Source organism: Leuresthes tenuis, unplaced genomic scaffold (genome assembly GCF_036924035.1).
Source record: "Leuresthes tenuis unplaced genomic scaffold, fLeuTen1.0.hap1 SCAF_20, whole genome shotgun sequence".
Taxonomy (NCBI): Eukaryota; Metazoa; Chordata; class Actinopteri; order Atheriniformes; family Atherinopsidae; genus Leuresthes; species Leuresthes tenuis.
The window spans coordinates 14,821,068-14,840,977 of NW_027325374.1; the positions used below are offsets into that span (position 1 = coordinate 14,821,068).

General features: G+C 39.1%; 1 protein-coding gene across 1 annotated transcript; it reads left to right on the forward strand.

The window, feature by feature from the left end:
• The first annotated feature begins 352 nt into the window (after positions 1 to 352).
• On the forward strand, positions 353 to 18,135 carry nlrc3 (NLR family, CARD domain containing 3). Its single transcript, XM_072372943.1, has 19 exons — positions 353 to 588; positions 2,780 to 2,937; positions 4,593 to 4,856; positions 5,111 to 6,857; positions 6,934 to 7,020; positions 7,297 to 7,380; positions 7,535 to 7,618; positions 7,744 to 7,827; positions 7,941 to 8,024; positions 8,842 to 8,925; positions 9,111 to 9,194; positions 9,305 to 9,388; positions 10,104 to 10,187; positions 12,936 to 13,019; positions 13,317 to 13,400; positions 13,613 to 13,696; positions 16,714 to 16,797; positions 17,383 to 17,466; positions 17,541 to 18,135. The coding sequence occupies exons 2-19, from the start codon at positions 2,820 to 2,822 to the stop codon at positions 17,629 to 17,631; spliced, it is 3,399 nt and encodes a 1,132-aa protein (XP_072229044.1). The 5' UTR covers positions 353 to 588; positions 2,780 to 2,819; the 3' UTR covers positions 17,632 to 18,135.
• The last annotated feature ends 1,775 nt before the right edge of the window (positions 18,136 to 19,910 follow it).

Here is a 19,910-nt window from a genome sequence, read left to right on the forward strand (position 1 = left end):
TTCAAAGAATATTTTCTTGCTTCATTAGAAAAAAAAAAACAACAACAACAAAAAACCCAGTTTTGGTCATTTCACACCTGTCTGCAAAACCACTTGGATATAAAGAAAACTGTGCTGCAAAGCTACTGTACAGTTGCTTTGCTTCGGTGAACCTTTATCATGTGTCATCTGTCGTCTCGGCACGCATCCTAATGTTTTAACACCAAGTGCAGAGTCGAGACTCGGTTAAACTTTCTGGTTTGGCACAATGTCACATTGCACGCGCAAGTAGAGCATAAGCGCTTTCTTTTTTTCTCTCTCCACTCAACCTGCTAACCACAGCACAGGAAGACAAGACAAGATAGGCAGGAAGACGCCTCGATGTGAAACTACATCTCAGGCAACTGCACTGACTGCATTAAGACTTGAGCGTCTGCGTTCACTTGTCTCGTTGCGTTTATTCAAATGGACTTCACTCTCTAAAGGTTCCTCTACTTATGATTTACCTTCTCGTGTTTTCCGAAAAATGATGGAGTTGACATACGAGTCGTCTGTGAATTTTGCAATCTCCACCTTCAGGCAATTGCAGCCAACTTCAACAAACCCATGGTGAGTGAGCTGAATTTGTTTTTCCTTTTTTACTATTGCTGCTGATGGTACATTCGTTGCATATTCTACGGACTTCTCTGCATTCACTGGACATATGATACGGTTGAGCCACAGAGACGCATTCAAACAGTGTCAATGCAACACGAGTGTGTCATGAATTGCTGTTGGTTAAGACTGAACAGCGGAAGTTGGCAAGTGGTCTCTATTTTGTCTGAGGTCTTACTTTTTTTTTTGAAAATTTGGCTTCCTTTGTAAGAAGCTACGCAAGGACCAGCAAACCACACAGGAAAGCATTTGCAGCTTCCTGCTAATTTCAGTAAAAGCTCAGTTCTAACTTAAAGTGTTTGTTTACCCTACTCTCTGTTCTTTTTAATGAACATGCTGGAATAAAGACTTATTCTAACAATGCAATGCATTTTTACACATATTTCATAGGTGTGCTACAGAATCTCACATCGTCTTACAAATACAATATTAAGTGATGTACTTAAAGGAACTTTAAATGTTGTCAATCAGATTACACTGAAAAAATGATTCAGTAGCTTGAAGAACAACCTTTTGCAGCAATAACGTGAAGTCACCATTTGACGTATGACATGAGACTCATTAATGTAGAGGACTTTGGCTGGCTTTCTTTACAGCTTTGCTTCAGTTCATTGAGGTTTGTGGGCTTTCGTTTATGAAAAGTTCTGCTGCCACAGCATTTCGAACAGGTTGAAGTCATCGCGACATCGTGTTTTCCTTTTCAGCCATTCCGTCCTAGATTTACTGCTGTGGTTAGGACCAAAGCCCAATTTTAGCCAAGCTTTAGCTGTCAGACGTATGACTCACATTTTACTCGAGAAAACTTTGGTACACACGCACACTCCATGGCCTGCAAGGTGCCAGGTCCTGTGGCTGCAAACGAAGCTCGAATAATCACCTCTGCGTCTGACAGTTGGTATGAGGTGTTTGGTTCTCACCAAACACGGTGCTGTGCATTATATGCTGTCTCTCCACTTTGGTCTGGTCTTGTCCATTGAGAAAAGTCATTTGTAAACATTGGGTAAGATGGGGAACAAACATGGCTGCCTGGTGTCAAAGTTGCTTGATATCACATTTGTGACCATCTAATGTTATGCAAAGTATAAGCATGCATAGGAAAAGATAACCCTTTACAACGAGGAACACAAATACAAAACTAATAGTTAACATGTTTAGTGGTGGATTTATAAGGATATATAGCATGAAATTAGTAACAAGTCATTTGTGTCCTATTACTTGAACATTCATTGTCTTTTATCCATTTTCAGTAATCCTGTACAGCACAGAGTAGCTTCCACATACAGTAGCTCTGAATGATTTGTTGCTAGTTTTATAGAGTTAATCCCGAACTCTCATGAAGAGGCAAGTCAGTATGTTGGTATACATTCATTAACTAATCATTACCTAAGGTAATGTCTAAATCTGTTTTCTGGAAACTCTCTGATGTCAACTTTATAGCTCTCCTTAGGAACTTTTAAGAAAGGGCTTAGTAATTATTCAATAACTGTCCATTCATTCTCAATTAGTTGTTCACTTGGATTTTGGTAACCTGACATTAAATAATCACCAGTGTCCCAATAAACATGGGTTTCAAGTTAATCATTAGGTACTGGTTAACTGACCACCAAGATGGAGTAAGGACCAAGTCAAGATTTTGTCACTTTGTAGCAGAGTATTTGTACTCAAAACACCTGGTAGTCAAAGATACGCCAGTTTCTTCCAAAGTTTTCTAATATGAACATTAATTGACTTTTCTCCATGCTGCTACTAAGATGGCATTGCTTTCAACAGTTGCCAAAAAAATGCTTTAAGTTGGACATGAAATCACTTCACTAAGCTAAGATGAAGCCACAACGCTGAGGAAAGCAGCTGGTAGCTCTGGTTAAGAGCACCTGTCACGTCTGTTGAATAGATTCTCATCCATGTGAATAAAAAGATAAATTGCCATCTGTTTATTAACCCACTTTCCTGGAACAAAATGTTCATAAACTCTTTGTGATTTCTTGGGTTATTCCAGAAAGTTTATTTTCATTTTTTTCTACAGACATATTGAAGTATCAATGCATGACATACAGTCGAGATACAATACAGAGAATATTGTGAAATTTGCACAACCTTCCATCGCATTGATTAATCATCGCATTAAAGAACTGTTTTTTGTGCGTAGACAAACAGAACATTTAGAGCTGAAAGCCTCAAACTTTCTCATGGAGAGGAGGGAACATTACGATTCTATCCTGGACCGAAGCAAGCGCATTACGTGGCAGGCCGACTGCTACATGGATCTGCAGTCCACGTCCTGCTCTGCCACATCACAAGCAGAGGGTAAGAGCTTCACTGTGTGTCCTTCACTTATTCAAGTCTCTTAAGTGCCTTTTAAATCACTGTAGAGATCTACTGGAATATTTAGAATGATGGATGATAGGAACGTTTGGTGCTGACAGGGAAATATGGCCAATCGGTGTTATTCAAATGAAATTAGAAAACATAGTTTGTTCAAATTGTGTCATAAAGGGTAATAAAGAAACAAGCACCTTTGGTCAATATTGTCGACATCTTTTCAGGAGAGGGATTGGAACTTTTTAAAAAGAGGTGTGATTGTGTTTAAAGCTGAAAACATTGATATTATTACCAAACATAGTTTTAAACGGCTGCATCAAACAAGTTGTTGAGAGGAGGATTATTTTATAGTATCTAAGTATAACTTAACAGACTAACCTTAACATTTGAAAAGGAACTATAATTATGTCACTGGGGTTTTTTTTTTTTCATACTTTCATACTCTCAAGTATTTTTATCTTTTCAAGTTTTTGTGACTGTGAGAGGAAGTGACAGCATTCGGCGAGAAGCCGCATACGCACAGAGAGAACATGCAAACTGCACGCTGTAAGGCCCATGCCAAAGATTAATGACCTGATGGTGCTAACCTCCACAGCATGCATGTTAGATTGATTTGTGATTCTAAATTGTCCCAAGGAGGGAGTGTGCGCGAGTATGGATCTTTGTCTCATTTGCCTCTGTGCTGGCCCTGTGAGGGACTGGCAAACTGTCCAGGGTGTACCCTGCCTCTTGTCTGATGGCAGCTGGGATAGGCTTCAGCACCCAGTGACACTGAATTTGATGAAGCAGGAATAGAAAATTGTTGGAGAGCCACTTTGATAACCTGGTGAGTTTTAAAATTAAGCCAAGTGGTGCCTGTGGCAAAGGAATGGAATACAAAAGGATATCAAATTACCTCCTCCTTGCAACATTCTTTCTGACATGAAGAAATGGCCGTACCATTCCACTGAAGAGGGGCTGTTTGCGCAGATTGAGGGAAGAAAGTAATCCACTGATTAAAACGCTAATTCTGAATGTGAATTCAATACAGAGACATTCATCTAAGAGGCTTTCACAACAGCACAATGATCCAAAGGCGACCTCAACAAATAACAATCAGAAATGTTTGTTTCGCGCAGACACTGATAAACGCTTCACTGGATTTTTATATTTTATTTTTTAACCTGTTTGAGATTGTAAATGTGTCACAGGTAAATAGGTGAATCAAGAACGCAATTATAAAAGGCAACGAAAGAGCTAATAGATGGCATTCTCATTCACAAGAAAGCAGTGCACAAACTGCACAAATTCCACATGCAGGAATATTTTTAGAGATATAATTGTTTGCTCCTTTGAGGAGATTATGCAACAGGAACTGTTGTTGATTACAAGTGCAGCACCACTACTCCCTGAATATATTATATCCTGTGAATGAGTAAATGCAACTGGTACTTCATCGTGTTAAGGCTGAAGCACTTTATCAGTTTACATCTTAGTACATCTGAGGCTGTGTAAAGGCACAGTGGGCTTTGAATTTAACACAGCTGTACCACCAGCTGACATGTTAAAAATAACAGCGCTCACCTTCTGATGTTATAGTGTTTACCCTGTTCGCCACGTTGTCTTTTTCAGTAGTTTCTTCTATGCTGTGTTCTGTTCAGATCTGAGTTGGATCCAAAAGCACCAAAACCAGCTACGAAGCTTTATTACGCCTTCCTTCTTGGAGGAGATGTTAACCCACCTAAGAGAGGTGGATGTGTTCACTTCAGCTGAGGAGACTAACATCAAGGAAGCAGGCCACTTACAGGACCAGATTAACATGCTCACTGCTATTGTCAATGGCAAGGAAAGTCAAGGATCTGATGCCCTGCAGGGATTTGTAGAGAGCTCGGATTCTCAGGTTGCCCAACTCATCATAAACCATGGTGAGTGTTTACTTTGGATTTGCTCAGTGTAAAAGGAACATTTTTACACTTTTCAGTAGGTAGTTTAGGCATCCATGTGGCAAAGTAACTACTGTAAATGGTAAGCACAGTGGGTGCTGTTTCATTCCAAAATTTCCATAACACCAAATCAAAGTGTGCTTCAATTTCCTGCTGTTTAAGAAAAGGTAGCACACTGCAAAGCACTTTACTTGTCAAATATCTATATAATCACTGAGTCATTTCTTTATCTGTAGATACCGTGGTGAAGAAGCACAAAGAGGTGCTGTTACGTCGATATGAACAGTACAGAGACAGGGATTCGGTGAGCTGCCCCAAACTGAACATCTCCTCAAGAACTTTAATGATGGTGGATGGATTTTCTGACCTCCAGCAAAAGGAACATGACCTGATGCAGGTGGGAGTGACTCGAGGAGGGAAAAGAAATCATCTCAGGCAGCTGGTGCTGGCGAAGCTGTTTGAGCCCCTGACGCGGGTCAGTTTGCCTCCCAGAGTATCCCTCACGGTTGGGGTGGCTGGTATTGGCAAGACAACCTGGGTACGACACTTCATTAGACAGTGGAGTCAGGGGGCTATTTGTACAGATGTACACTTTGTCTTGCCCTTCACCTTTAGCGAGCTGAACTCCCTGGAGAAGCTTTCTGCAGAAAAGCTGGTGAAGATGACTTTTCCTCATTTAGAAGACCCCAGTTTGGTCCTGAGTAGCGCCTGCCGCACCCTGCTCATATTTGATGGTTTGGATGAATTTCGCTGCACTTTGAATTTCTCTGATGCAGCCTCTTGCAATGACCCAAAGAAAGAAGTGTCCATTGATGACTTAATTACTAACATCATCCGAGGGAATCTGCTCCCTGACGTGGGAGTGTGGGTGACTTCCAGGCCAGGAGTAGCTGCTCTCATCCCCGGAGGACTGGTTGACAGGGTGACAGAGATCCCAGGATTCAGCCCCACAGACATCCAGATCTTCCTGAACCACCACTTCTCTGAGAGGAACTTTGGCAGCAAAATTTGGGCCCACTTGGAGTCTAATAAGATCTTAATGGTGATGTGCTACATACCATGCATTTGCTGGATGGTGGCTGACACTTTCTTGTACACCATGCAAAGTGGAAGTCAGGAGAGTCTTCCAAAGACCTGCACTGAGCTTTATGCCCATTTTTGCTCTATGAAAGCAGAGGTGGGTGAACCGAGAGGTAGGGAGCCTGTAAAAGCAGAGCAGCTTCATGGGAGTAATCGTAAACTGCTGGGGAACCTTGGACGACTGGCATTCTATGGGCTCCTGAAACGCAAGTACACATTCAGTGAGCAGGATCTTAGGGCCTATGGGATAGATCTACTGTTAACTCAAAGCAGTCTTGGTTCTGGACTTCTTATTCGGGGAGAGTCCGCCATACACACAACATACCGATTCACACATTTGACCCTGCAGGAGTTTCTTGCAGCTACTTTCTACCATGTTTCCTCAAAGCGAGCCATCTTTGACTTGTTCTCAGAGAGCACCATGTCATGGCCAAAGATCGGCTTCCAAAACCACTTCAGAAGTGCCTTTCAGCACTCGCAACAAGCTGAGGATGGTCACTTGGATGTGTTTGCTCGCTTCCTGACAGGCCTTCTGTGCCCAACAGCACTCAAACCTCTTGCTGGGCTCCTGGCCTTGGGGAAAGATGATGGCAGTCAGAAGGCATGGGCAGCTGGGTTTTTACAAGACCTCTTGGCCGGCGGAGGTGCTGTGGTGTCCCTGCGAGCAGTCAACCTGGCTTACTGTTTACACGAGTTGCAACACTCAGAGCTGCTGCGAAGTGTAGAGGAGGACTTACGGCACGGTAGCTTGGCTGGAAAGCTAACACGGAGTCACTGTGTGGTGCTGGGCTTCCTGCTGCATGTCTCCCCAGTGTGCAGTGAGCAGACCAACCTGACAGGCTCTCTGAACTACACCACGGTTAAAAGTTTGCTCCCGCAGCTGCTGTATTGTAGCCATCTCAGGTAAATTCTTCGAAGCACCATCTCCCAATAAACCAAGGCTCTGGAGAAAGAAACTTTTGTGCTATCTGTTTAAAAGGTTGGAGAATAATCACTTCAAAGACGATGTCATGGAGCTGCTCGGAAGCCTCCTGAGTGCCAAAGACTGCCACATCCAGAAAATGAGGTGAGATCATATTCAAAAGTTGAATTTCTTTTCAAGTGAGGAGCATTTTGCAGTCTAAAATTTCTAAACCACTGTGTCACATGGGGTTGCTTGATTGCTCAGATAACGACAGAACCCTTTAATTATTGTTAAGTATCTTGCTGATTACAGTGCTTTATAAAACCCAGATTGGTTAGTATGTGATTATAGGAGTGGTGCAGGAAGGATGAATGCAACTACTCCGTATATTTTGTGTTGTATGTGATGTATGTGAACTTTTTTTATTCATCCACTCAGTTTGGCAGACAACGCCATCAGCAACAAAGGTGCCAAAGCCCTGAGTCGAGCCATTTTGGTGAATCGCACGCTAATGTCTCTCAAGTGAGGTTCCTTTCTTGCCTGAATCAAACGGACAGTTACAAAAGCTTGAGTTCATAATAGGAGGTTACACGCCTCCTCTGCATGGTGCTGTAGTACAGACATTGCTGCTAAGTATTTAAAATTGAGATTTTCTTAAATACTGTTTATGATTCAGCCTCCGGAGCAACAACATTGGCTCAAAGGGTGCAAAGTTCCTAGCAGAGGCTCTCAAAATGAATCAAGCCCTGATGTCTATCAAGTAAGTACAACTGCATAAAATCTTGGTTTATGTGCCAAAATATTGAGAGGGGGGGGGGGGGGGGGGGGGGGGGGGGCTATAAAGAAAAGCTGGTTGAAGTTATCTATTCACATTCCACTCTTCAGCTTCCAGAGTAATGCCATCGGGGAGGAAGGTGCTCAGGCCCTTTCAGAGGTGCTGCAGTGCAACCGCAAACTGGTATCTCTAAAGTAAGTTGCATTGTGTTTGCATGTTGTTTTCAAATGTTCTTCCACATAAAAAGCAATGTGAAATACGTTTATGCTTATGTTATGGAATTTTCAGTCCATTCTCCTTGTTTCAGTATGCGGAAGAACACGATCGGATCGGGTGGAGCAAAAAGGATCGCAGATTCACTGAAGACAAATCGGACTCTTACAAAGTTGATGTAATCAGTTTATATATCAGTTCCCTCTACTCATCTTGGTGATGCAATACTTTTTATTTCTTGTCTTCATATCTTGTCTTCATATCTTTTGTATATCTAAGTTTAGGTGTGTATTAACATTGTTGACACATGGACAAATTTGTTGCTAGATTTGTTGATAGAATCTGCTTGACTTTAGATTAGTACATACTGACAAGAGCTAGTATGTGGGTCATCAAGATTGATACCTTTACAACACTGTCTCCAAAGAAAGTAGAGGCATTATCCAGCATGTGAAAAATTCATTGAAACCACATAACCCAAAATGACACATAGGCAACAAATCGATGTTGATACTGATAATTTTTTTAAGTACTTGCTCTTTATGATTGTTGAAACATTATTTGACATAAAAAGAGTGTTTCATCATCTCCTCTGTATAATATCATTAAAAGGGAATTCAAAACAGAGCCAAGAAAAAAGGCTGGAAACCCCTTGCTGAAATGTTCAGCCCCCAAGGCAGCACTGCTTTTCAAAATGGATATGATTCGGATTCTGAGCTAAAGAAAAAATACAAAATTGAGATGATTATCAGCATAAAGCCAGTCTCTGTGACTGTATGGAGGTTGCGTTGCATGGGAAGTTTATCATTTGAAAAATGTCATTTTCAGCTAAAGTTTAGCCTATTTCAGCAAATTAGTGCCAAATTATCTTGCTCAAACTGGCCTGCTTGCAGCTCAGACCTGTCAAGCATTAAAAAATGTGAAGAAAAAAAAATTAAAAAGGAAAAGAAGCCCTGACATAGTGATCAGCTGTATTTTTTTCTTCTATTCTGCAGTCTTTGTAGTAACCAGCTTGGAGACAAAGGAACGGTCGCTCTGGCAGAAGCTTTGACACTCAACCACACTCTGCTCTCACTCCAGTCAGTAACCTTTCTTCAGAAGTGCCATTCAGCCTAATAATTTTCCTTACTATACATTCATGAGTGTACCATGAATGCAATTAGGCTTTGTGGAATGCTACTGTGATTCAGAGAGTGTGGAACAAAATGGTAACAAGTCTTGTATGTACATCAATTCTTGTGGCATTTACCTTTTATTTCCTCAGACTTCAGAGTAACTCGATCAGCAACAGGGGAATGATAGCCCTGACCAAAGCCCTCAGACTCAACCGGGGCCTTGTCTCCTTGAAGTAAGCATTAATTTAAATGCTAAAATTTGCCACTCACATACATAGATACACATACATAGAGTCAACATACATAGAGTCACAATTTCATTTCCCTGTTTTGCTTTTTTCAGTCTAAGGGAGAACTCAGTTGGGGTGGAGGGAGCGAAGAACATAGCTCAAGCCCTCAAGGAGAACAACTCTCTGCAAGACCTGGAGTGAGTCATCTCCTTATTAACAGTGTAGAGTAATACTTCACTATCATTTGGAAAGACTATAGTATGTCATGAAAAAACACAAATACTGTGACATTAATTCATAATATTTAGAGCCTTACACTCGGCAGCTCCAGTGTTTTGACGATAATCATGCTTCCCAATTAAAATCCATTTCCCACTTTAAAGCCATGTGTGCAAGCTGAGGTACTAAAAATGGCACTTGGCACAACATAATTATATGTCTGACACTGTGGAGGTGTTGTGTAAATTTTCTCAAGTGAGTCTTGATAAGAGAAGGACAACTATGTTTTCAATTAGGTATGTATTACTTGTGAGAAATGTGAGAAAGGTCCGTCAGTCAAAAAGAGAGAGAGAGACAAAGGGCTGCAGCTGCTGGGAGTCTTTGTACACATGACCTAGGCAAGATAACACAGTGTTGATATCAAGAGGCCTTCCCGGTTACCACGAGAAGATGCTTTGTTCGCACAGTGTTCATTGTTGAGTTGAGACAATAACTGAAGGTCACGAACATCTTCCATAAGAAACATACTAAACTTCCACATGTATTGAGCCAGTACAATGCATATATTCATTTTCCATCGCAAAGGGTTAAAGTTAGAGAATATTCTGTCCCCTTTTTAATTATGTGTTATTGCTCATCGTATCTATCTAAGTCCACGTGTGTGTGCATGTTTTTTTTGTGTCTGCATTGCAGTCTCACAGCCAACCTGTTGCACGATGAAGGGGTTCAAGCGATAGCTGGCGCAATCAAGTTTAATCAAGGCCTCACCTCTTTGCAGTAAGTGGGATTTGCTTTTCAAGCGACACAAAAATCTGGGAACAGATCAGAGAGCGTGGAATAAGTAAATCCAAACCACACAGTTCCACTTTGGTAATATTTGTATGGGATTTTTACTGCTCTCCGTGGACAATGGTATATGTCCGTTGTCAGAAAGCTAATCTTTGCCAAACGTGGAGCTTGATGTCTGCATTGCACGGCCACGTTAACAATAGATTTGTAGTTTTCTATGTGCAGTGTTCCAGTAAGAGACATGGAAAAAATTTACATCACAGTAACATAAATTATGATAATATATAGTAATATCTTGTGTTAAGGATTCAACTTGATAACATATAGAAATACAATAGTATTTTGAATAAGATGTACCTCAAGGGCCAAAAGTGTGCAGATGAGTAAACAGACCAATGTTCAGAGCAGTTATTTTCTATTTGATTAATATTGTCAGTATTCTTATTCTGTTGGTTTGGATAATACAAAGTATTTTATCTATTACATCGTAGCACATTTTATGTGGTTTATTCATTTTGCATATAAAACCCTTCCTGCAGTTGAACTGGTAACAACAGCTTTTACATACATTTGAAAAGTATACCGTCCCTCAATTCTAAGGTTTTATATATCAGGACATGATAAAGAAGAATCATCTTGTGTCTATTAGATCTTAATCTCAGATGTACAACATCACATGACATTTTACATTGTGTCTTTCTTAATTTGAAATAGAACGGAAACGGCAATAGCAGAGTTTCAAAAGCAGTGTGTGTGAAGTATTGAAGGATTATATACCATAATATATATGATACATGATACATGACATATATATATATATAGACCATTTCCAAACAAGCTGGTGGCTATCATTTGACAATGACAGAGATTATTCACAAGTGGAAAATATTTAAGTTCCAAGTTGTGGATGTTCCAGCATGTTCATCCCAAGTTCAGACCACATGATGCTCAGAGAAAAACAAACTTCGCTTCATCTCAGACTCAGACTCAGACTCTTCATCTTCAGCGCTTCATCTCAGACTCTACAGGCCTCGGTTAGCATATGAAATGTTCAGAAGGTTCCTGAAGGTACAATTAAAAAGCACTGGACAAGGATGTTTTGTTTGGAAGGGTTGTGAGGTTAAAACATATTTTTATAAAGAACATTTTCTAGAACAAACCCCAAGACTTATGGAACAACTTCCTTTAAGCATACAAGACCAAAGCGCTGATGTTCTGCCATAATATGCAAAACCACTTGTGAAAGCAAACACAGAATATCACCGCAGACCCCTCATACCAACTGTCACGAACCTCAGTGGGTGATGATTGGGTCAAAATCAGAGGCCAACTGTCTGACAGGTAAAGCTTAGCTAAATCCAAAGCACAACAGCAAATCTGTGACTACATGGCTGAAAAAGAAAAGAATCAATGTGTTGCAGTGACCCAGTCAAAGTCCAGAACCTGACTGAAATTCTATGGTGGAACTGTAAAAGATATTGTGCATATACTGTGTGACTGATGGCAAACCTTACTGAACTAAAGCAAGGTTCTAGAAAAGAGTGGGCCAAAATTACTCCATAACAGTGTGAGAGACACATCACATCAAACAGAAAACATTTACAACAAGTTATTGCTGCAAAACGGTGTCCTACAAGCTAATACAAGCTAATTGGGTATACTTAGTTTTTTTACACACTGCTTCTGCACTTTGGCTTAGTTTGTTTAAATAGAGAATTAAGCGATTTAATATTTCATGTGTTGTTCATCTGAGGTTGTATGTAACTAATTGTAAGACCTGAAGCCTGTATCCATCTTTATCCATCTGACCTAACCAAGCCTAGCAATGGAGATCTCACAAAGCGGCATTACAACTGGTCATCAACTCCGTTAGTCAGTTTAGGTTTTCCAACCCTAGATTTGTGTGCACTCATATCAAACGGGTGGAGCTGGCATCAGATGACCAATAATAATCCTATATTTGATATAAAAGCAATCTAAATCAGTCAGTGGACTCAGTATATATGTTTATATTCTGTCATTCGGGCTCCGAGGTTTTAATTGTTCAGTGATTTGAATTTTTTTTTTTTATAAACAGTTTATGAGAAGGATAGGGATGAATATGAACATTCAGACATCAATTGGTGCAATTTGGCAATTTTGACTTGCTGCACATAAAAAGATGACAGAAAAGCCTTTATATTTTAGTGATCAGTTTTTTTTTCCAATGATGACAAGCAGATGTCTTTTTTTTTTTTTTTTTACTTTCTAAGAGAGCTGATTTCTCCGCAGGTGGTGCTTTTACACTTGATATAATCTCAGGATCAGGTGAGGTAAGGCTTCCAGCATGAGTTGCCATGGTGATACAACCTGGTACAAAATGAACCAGCTTCATGATACTGAAAGGCCCGAGCAGAAGCTGAATTGGCCACGTTTAGCCTCTAATCCGTCTTTCTTTGCACAGGCCCCTTGTTTAGAACCAGAAGTTAGTTTGCTTGAAGCTTTTAAAAGATGTTCTTGAAAGCAAAACCTTGGAATTGAAAAAGACCTTAGTTCCTTTCTCACATGATTGTATAAGAACTAAAATGGAAAAATGGAAAACATTTTACTCCTGGTCAAGCAGAGAGTTGAGATGCTCAAGTAAGGATAAATGGAAGTAGTGCATCAATACACTAAGGGCTTAAACATACATTATTCCAAAACTGCAGAATAATGTGTCATAGCTGACCCTGTGTTCTTCTTCTTCTCTTTTTACAGTCTTCAGTGGAATTTTATCAAGTCCACAGCCACTAGAGCTCTGGCCCATGCCCTCCTCTCCAATGCCACAATGGAGCTCTTGGAGTAAGGACAATCTACTTGTCATTGTCCACTGTCCTATCAACAGTCCTCCTTTCAGTCACCTCTATACCACACATTCCAATTTAAATGTAATTATGGTATATTGATCTGCACAAAAATGTCAAACTGTATTATGTTGAAGTAATGTGCAACCACATCACTGTGAGAAATTACTAGCTGGAGGTTCCCATCGAGTGATTGTGGTCTTGTCTGTTCCCAAGCAGTTATCTGAAATCTGAAATTTACAGTTAATCACAATTGTCAACACGTGTTTATTTTTGTCTCTATGTTTTGCTGCAGCCTGCAGGAAAATGCAATCGGGAATGAAGGTGTCGTGTTTCTTGCCGAAGCTTTGAAAAGCAACATGTCCCTGCGTACCTTATGGTTGGTATTACTGTTGTTTACGGTGTTCGATCCTTTTACTTTTCATGTTGGCCTTGAAGTGGTCGTTTAAAAAGAAAACAAAAAGTTTTACACATGCCTCTAAACATATGAATCATGAATGATTTAAAAAAAAAAAAGTCTATATGTGCAACAAGTAGTTGTTTTCTGTTCCCACCCTCAACCCCTGTGGTCACTGATTTGTATGCTTTTAGTCTGCAGGGAGTCTCGGCAGGTACGAGTGGAGCTGTCGCATTGGCAGCAGCTCTGATGACCAATCAAACTCTACAAACATTAGAGTGAGTCCAAGCTCTTTGGTGTATCAAATATTTTCTTTGACATAAGTAGTAGACAACCAGATTGCATTTGATTTGGCTTAATGACGATTGAACTGGTGGGAAGAACTTTTATATTTCATTCATTTTCCTAAAGGAACTTAATAAGCAGGGCAAATGATTGCAAGTCATGAACAGTGAGGTCTTATAACGGCGCTGATTTATAAACATAGGCACAATCTGTTCATTTCAGTTGGGACCAGAACTCCACCAGGAGTAGCAGAAATTAACATTGAGTCACAAACCAGCAGATGTTTGGATAATCTGCTGGTTTGTCTGTATTTTCATTCACTGATAACACAGGCACGGCTTGCTCCTTGCTGCTGCAACACATGACATAAGCCTGATCCTGTTTACAAGTTATATAATTAAAGAGTCAAATGCAAATGAAAAAATAAAGACTCTTTCGGGTCTACTTTGTGCCGTGATCAGAGAAGCTTTTTTTTTTATCACTACCCCGGTAAGAGTTTCCACATTAGAAACAGAATATTCTGTCGCACCAGATACATCATCCAGGTAAAAACAAAATGGGAACTAATAATGATAATGAGAGTTTCAGAAATAAAGATGAAATTTCTCCAATAGGTTGACATTTCAACACGGTGCTGTTTGCACCCTGACATTTCATGGCACTGAAATGGTGCTTCCTTGACCATTTTATTAATTCATTAATTGTGAAGAAATTAATTGTTACATATGTATTAATTATGTATGGAAGGGGCCTGCGGCTGTGTCGGCTACCCACCCAACTCATCTTGAAACGCGAACAATGCGCACACAAACTACATGTTGTAACCTTTGATTGCCACCTTTCTCAATTTGTTAGGCTACTGTCTTCCTTAACAGATTTCCTCTTTAAACTGTTTTTTTCTTAACTGACAGTCAGCTGTCATGGTAACCTCCTGTCCGTTGTGTGATATCTGTTAAAAGCTAGCCAGCCTCCTGGCCATTTGTTATTCCACCTCTCTGCGCACAAAGCAGGTAAAATGTTGAAGATGACGTCACGGCTTCAGGAAATAATGTTGCAGCCATTAAATCAAAATGAACTGACATTTAAGCACAGAATAAACATGAAGAGCTGCAAACAGCGGCGTTGCTGGATCTTGAAACAGCCCAGCTTTGTAGTCTAAGACAGTTGCATCATTTTGAATATTTTAAGAGTAAAATAAATCCAAGATGTGCTGTACCAGTCATGTGTAGGTCGGGTTTTGCAACATGATATGAATTTAGAGAAAATTAGTACAATCAGAAGTCTTGCTACAGTTTAGAATTTATCTTTTATTAGCAACAAGATTAAAGCACTGAGGGGGAATAAGAGCCTTGACATCGATGACAGTCATATGACATGTATATGTTTTTCTAACACTTTATTTGTTTGTGTTTTTTTGTTGTTATTGTTTTTAATTCTAAATTGTGATAAACCATGCCAACTCTACGTCCTATCTGACACCCTACTCCTCACCCGGCCAAATCTTGGGGTGTTTCATTTCTCTGTTGCATTCGTCATCGCTCAGTCCTGCTCTCAAGTCAAACCAAAATCTCGTGAAATTTCTCACTTTTTTGGTCTGAGGATGAGCTGTATCCTAAAAACATGTTGATGATTAATTCATTTTATGCATTTTCAGACAGAAATATCTGAGCAACACCAGGTGTGTTGTTGTGAATCTGCATCCGACCGTCGTTTTTTCTTTTTGGTTCCTATTGGTTTTCAAATGCTTGTTTTCAAATCTCAGTGAGCTCAATTTTCTTATTTGCTTGCTGTTTATTTTTCTATTTATCTACTGTCACCAGAATTTCCCAGTTTGAGATTGGGTTTATCTCACTGCTATAGCCTGATCATCAGCAAAGGTCTGCCTTGGAAATGCTTACTTTCATAAATGTGCCTAGTAAAAAAAACTTTCAGAACTTCTGAGTCAGTCCTCACCAACCACATTTATAGATGAAACGGTGCCATTCTGTTTCTGAAGTAACAGGATCAACTCCTCCTCAATCTATGGTGCCAGGTAGTGCGAGGCCGATGCTGCATGCATGAAATACAAATAAGTCATTGCCCGTGTTTGAGTTTGAACATATTGGGATTCAATACATGATAGGAAGGACTTATTTCTCCATTTCTTCTGTTTTGGATTCCAGGGAAATTTAGAAAAGATTAGGGGCTGAAGCCCCATATGCCCAAGTCTAATGACATTTTTGGCTTCAGAAAGTTTAAATGCAGAAGACACTGCAATAGATTTTTTATATTTGATTTATTCTTCTACATGACATGAAGTAACTATCACCCAAAAAGTTGTCATCTCATACAATTTAAGCCTAAGTCTGTGAAACATCTATGCATCAGAGAAATTTCACAATTTCTGGCTGAGACGGTCAGTAATGAAAGATTTTGTTAACAGTAGGCTATTCCTTTAAAATGTCTGTTCATATCCAATCATTAAATACGACTGCTTTACATGTGAAGACATTTCATTTTTACATTTTTTTTACATTCCCCTAAATACCTTCTTATGCTAGTTTTAAAGTGCCAAGCAACATTGGCTTAACCCAAAAATTGTTCTCATTTTTGTTTTTCAAAACTTTCCAGAATTTTAATTGATATTTCATTTCATTTGGATGGAAATAATCATATTGTATATGTATCATTATGGTAAATGCAGAGCAAACAACCCTGTTTGTATGTGCTCAAACAGAAAATCTAAAGCTAAAACTACTGAGCATTACAGAAATTAAAGTTGTATGAACACATAACACAGGAAGAGAATGCTGACCATTTGTGAACCTCTTTCATCCTTTTTGTCATGCAGCGCACACACCTCGCTTTATTGTGAAGCTCTCTCTTTTCTTTTCTTTTTTTTTTAAACTCTTTATAAAGAACCATGGTTTCACTCTTTGTTGGAACAGCACCAAAGAGAAGTGAAATACCATAGTGCCAAAGATAGTAATTCTTCTGTTCAGTTGTTCTCAACACATTTTCTGTTTTTCAGTCTACGCGGCAACACTGTAGGGATGGAGGGAGCAAAGGCCCTGGCTAACGCTCTTAAATGCAACAGAAGCCTCAAGTCACTGAAGTAAGTCCTGACTGCAACTTGTTTATTTTTACAGTCTATGCACCTGAACCTACTTCTATGGAACTATGTTCAATGGAGTTTGTATTTCATATGCATGATTTGTCATATCTGCATTTTAAACATTTAGGTACTAATATTTAAACTGAATTGAATTTCAAGTCTTTCATACAATAGTTTCTGTTAAGTTTTAAATTTGATTAAAATATTCAGACTCTGATACAGTAAACTTCATCATCTTGAGGCAGCTGTACACTGACATAAGTTCATGGTTTTGAAAACTGCAAAGGTCTTCCTTTGTTTTCGGAAAGAAACATTAAAGGATAGTTCTCAAGTATTTCAGTCTGGTGTAGTTCCTATTAATGAAACTGTTGCTACATGCAAACTTTTAGCTTCTCACCTATGGTTTAAATATCCAATGAAAATAGTAGCTGCTCTTAATGTTAGTCAGACTCTAAATGTTTCAGATTAACCATATAAAAGTAATATTTCCTGGAAAGCAGCAAGAAGCTTGCACTATTTGTCCCAATAAATGTTCACACAGTGCACTGCTAAGGCTTTATAGTTGCATATTCTGTGAATTATCAGTCTTCAGGAGAACTCCCTGGGTATGGATGGAGCCATATTCATTGCAACAGCTTTAAAGGGAAACCACCAACTCACATACATCAAGTAAGTTTTCTTAGCAGCACATATGTTTGATCGGTTAATTTATCTGTCTGACCTGATTAAAGCTGTTTCTGTAGTTTGCAGGGGAATGGCATTGGAGAATCTGGAGCAAAGGTCATATCTGATGCAATAAGAACCAGTGCTCCTGGCTGTGTGGTGGACATCTAACCAACCTTTTACTGAAGAAAGCAACATATGCACAATGAAGAAATAACTTTGTTATCACAGAAAAATGTAAATTATGTAGTTTAGTCGAACTTTGGCCTTGTGATGTTCTTGAATATTGAGACCTGGCTATAATTTTATTTTGTTCTCTGTATATTTCGATAGCTATTGTAATATTTATTTTGAATGTAAATGGTCCCATTTGTCAGTCTCAAGACGAAGCAAAAAAAAACTAATTAAAGAGAATACTTTAGTTGCACCATATCCTTTTTACCTACATCTGTAAAATACACTTAGTTCTAAAAAAGTTACAGGGACTACATTGTATTCTCCTCTATTTGTCTTTCTTTTAATAAGATTTAATTTTGTATATTTGCTCTGTTTGCACAATTAAATCTGGTTTATAGAAATAAAATGTACACAGCAAACCTGTTGCTTTAGCAAAGTCACAAACGTTTGTTTATGACTTTGGTGTCCTCAGCCTCGACACCTTTTGGTGTCTTTTTCACTTTTCATCTTGTAGCCACAACCAGTGTGATATTATAGCAACGCTTAGAAATAAAGCTTAGGGCGTGTTATCAATAAATATTCAAGTGTGTGTTTTTAAGCTGATAAAATGACTCCCCAAATGGTTAGGGTAAAAATGTAGGGTAAGGTGTCATCCTTTCACATCGTGTGAATTTGCATGAAATACAAGGCAGTATGCAGCTACAAAACCAGCAAAATAAAAAAAAAATAGCTATTTAGGCTATTTTTTTAATTCTCCACGTCAAAAAGCAGTTCATTGAGTAATAGCTCCATCACTGTGAGAACAAAGTTGAATGACTTTGGGCTCTATGGATAAGAGACAATTGGAAAAATCTGGAGATACAAAAAGGTAATCTTTTTCATTAGGTCAGAGTGTGATTTGAAAGACTCCAGTCAATTTTACTTCCATCTAATCAAAGCTGTAAATAACATCCCCCAAGCAGTAAATAGGGGAAACTGCTGTTATCGAACCCGTTCTGAAAATGTTGCGCCACAGGTTTGCCAAATTTGCTGCAATGGAGTTGAAGCACAGCAAATGCTGGATTCATTTCAGTTGTACAAATTGTAGACAGCTTCTTCTTCTGAGTGTTCTATGCCTTAGAACCCTTAAATATTCATGCTTGTTGCATTTTTATAAGACACGGCCGACTGTTATCCCAAAACACCATTCATGTTTGCTATTTAACACATCTTTAGTTTCAAATGTCCTCACAGTTCTTAAAATCTAAGGTCTACTGCATCTCCCAATGACAGTGGTAGCAGTTTTCAAGATTTGCTGAAATAGTTTTTCTTCGGGAGGAGTGGTTCTGCTCCTGACAAGAGGTAGTCTCATATGGCTGACCTGGCAGAGGTTAATCTAAAATTATCCCAGTTAGGTTGCTGTTGCTGCAAATGCACATTTATGAAATGACTAACCTTCCTTTGCCTGGTTATATTCTGTAGACCAGTCCAGGTTCCCTTGTGTTTTGGTCAGCTGTGTCATTGTGCAGACATTCATTCATTCATTCATTCATTCAATTTTCATACCTACTTTATCCAATTCAGCATTGCAATTCTGCAGATGTCTGATGAATAATTCAATCTGTAGTTCTTGTTCAGTTTTGTTAAGAGGAGAGAAGAACAGGCAAATTAAATCAAATTCTACTGAAAACTTAGGTAAGGAGGCAATGCAGGAAAAAAAAGGAGTGCAAGTCAAAGTCCTTATTAAAGAAAATCAAAAGGAGAAATCAAAAACATGATGAGGAACAAACCAACAGAAGTAAGATACTTCAGAGACGGATGAACTGACAAAGAAAGGAGAGGCATTACGTGGCGAGACACAGGTGGGAATGATCAATAACAATAAAGACAGGAAATAAAATGGAACATTATACAGAAAGTGATCTTCCAAAATAAAATCCCTGATCTGTTTCTTCTAAACCAGCGATTAGAAGTTTAAAGCTCTTTTTGATTTAAAAAACCCATTAACCCCAACCAACATCTGGCTTTTGAGGGCAAGTGGAAAGAGTTTAATCTGCATTCAGTCCCACATCATATGACGGGTATTTATCAGTTCAGGCTCCAATCAGTATCTATAGGAACACGACACCATGAGGTGAATGATATCGATTTTCTTTTTTTCTTCACAGAAACACTATACAAACTGTGACGTCTGACATGGAGGCTCTCAAACAGAAAGCAACCACTCGTGGACAACAAAAGATTAGATAAATCTATTTAATTGTCCTGCGTCCAGTCAAAAACATTATACTGCG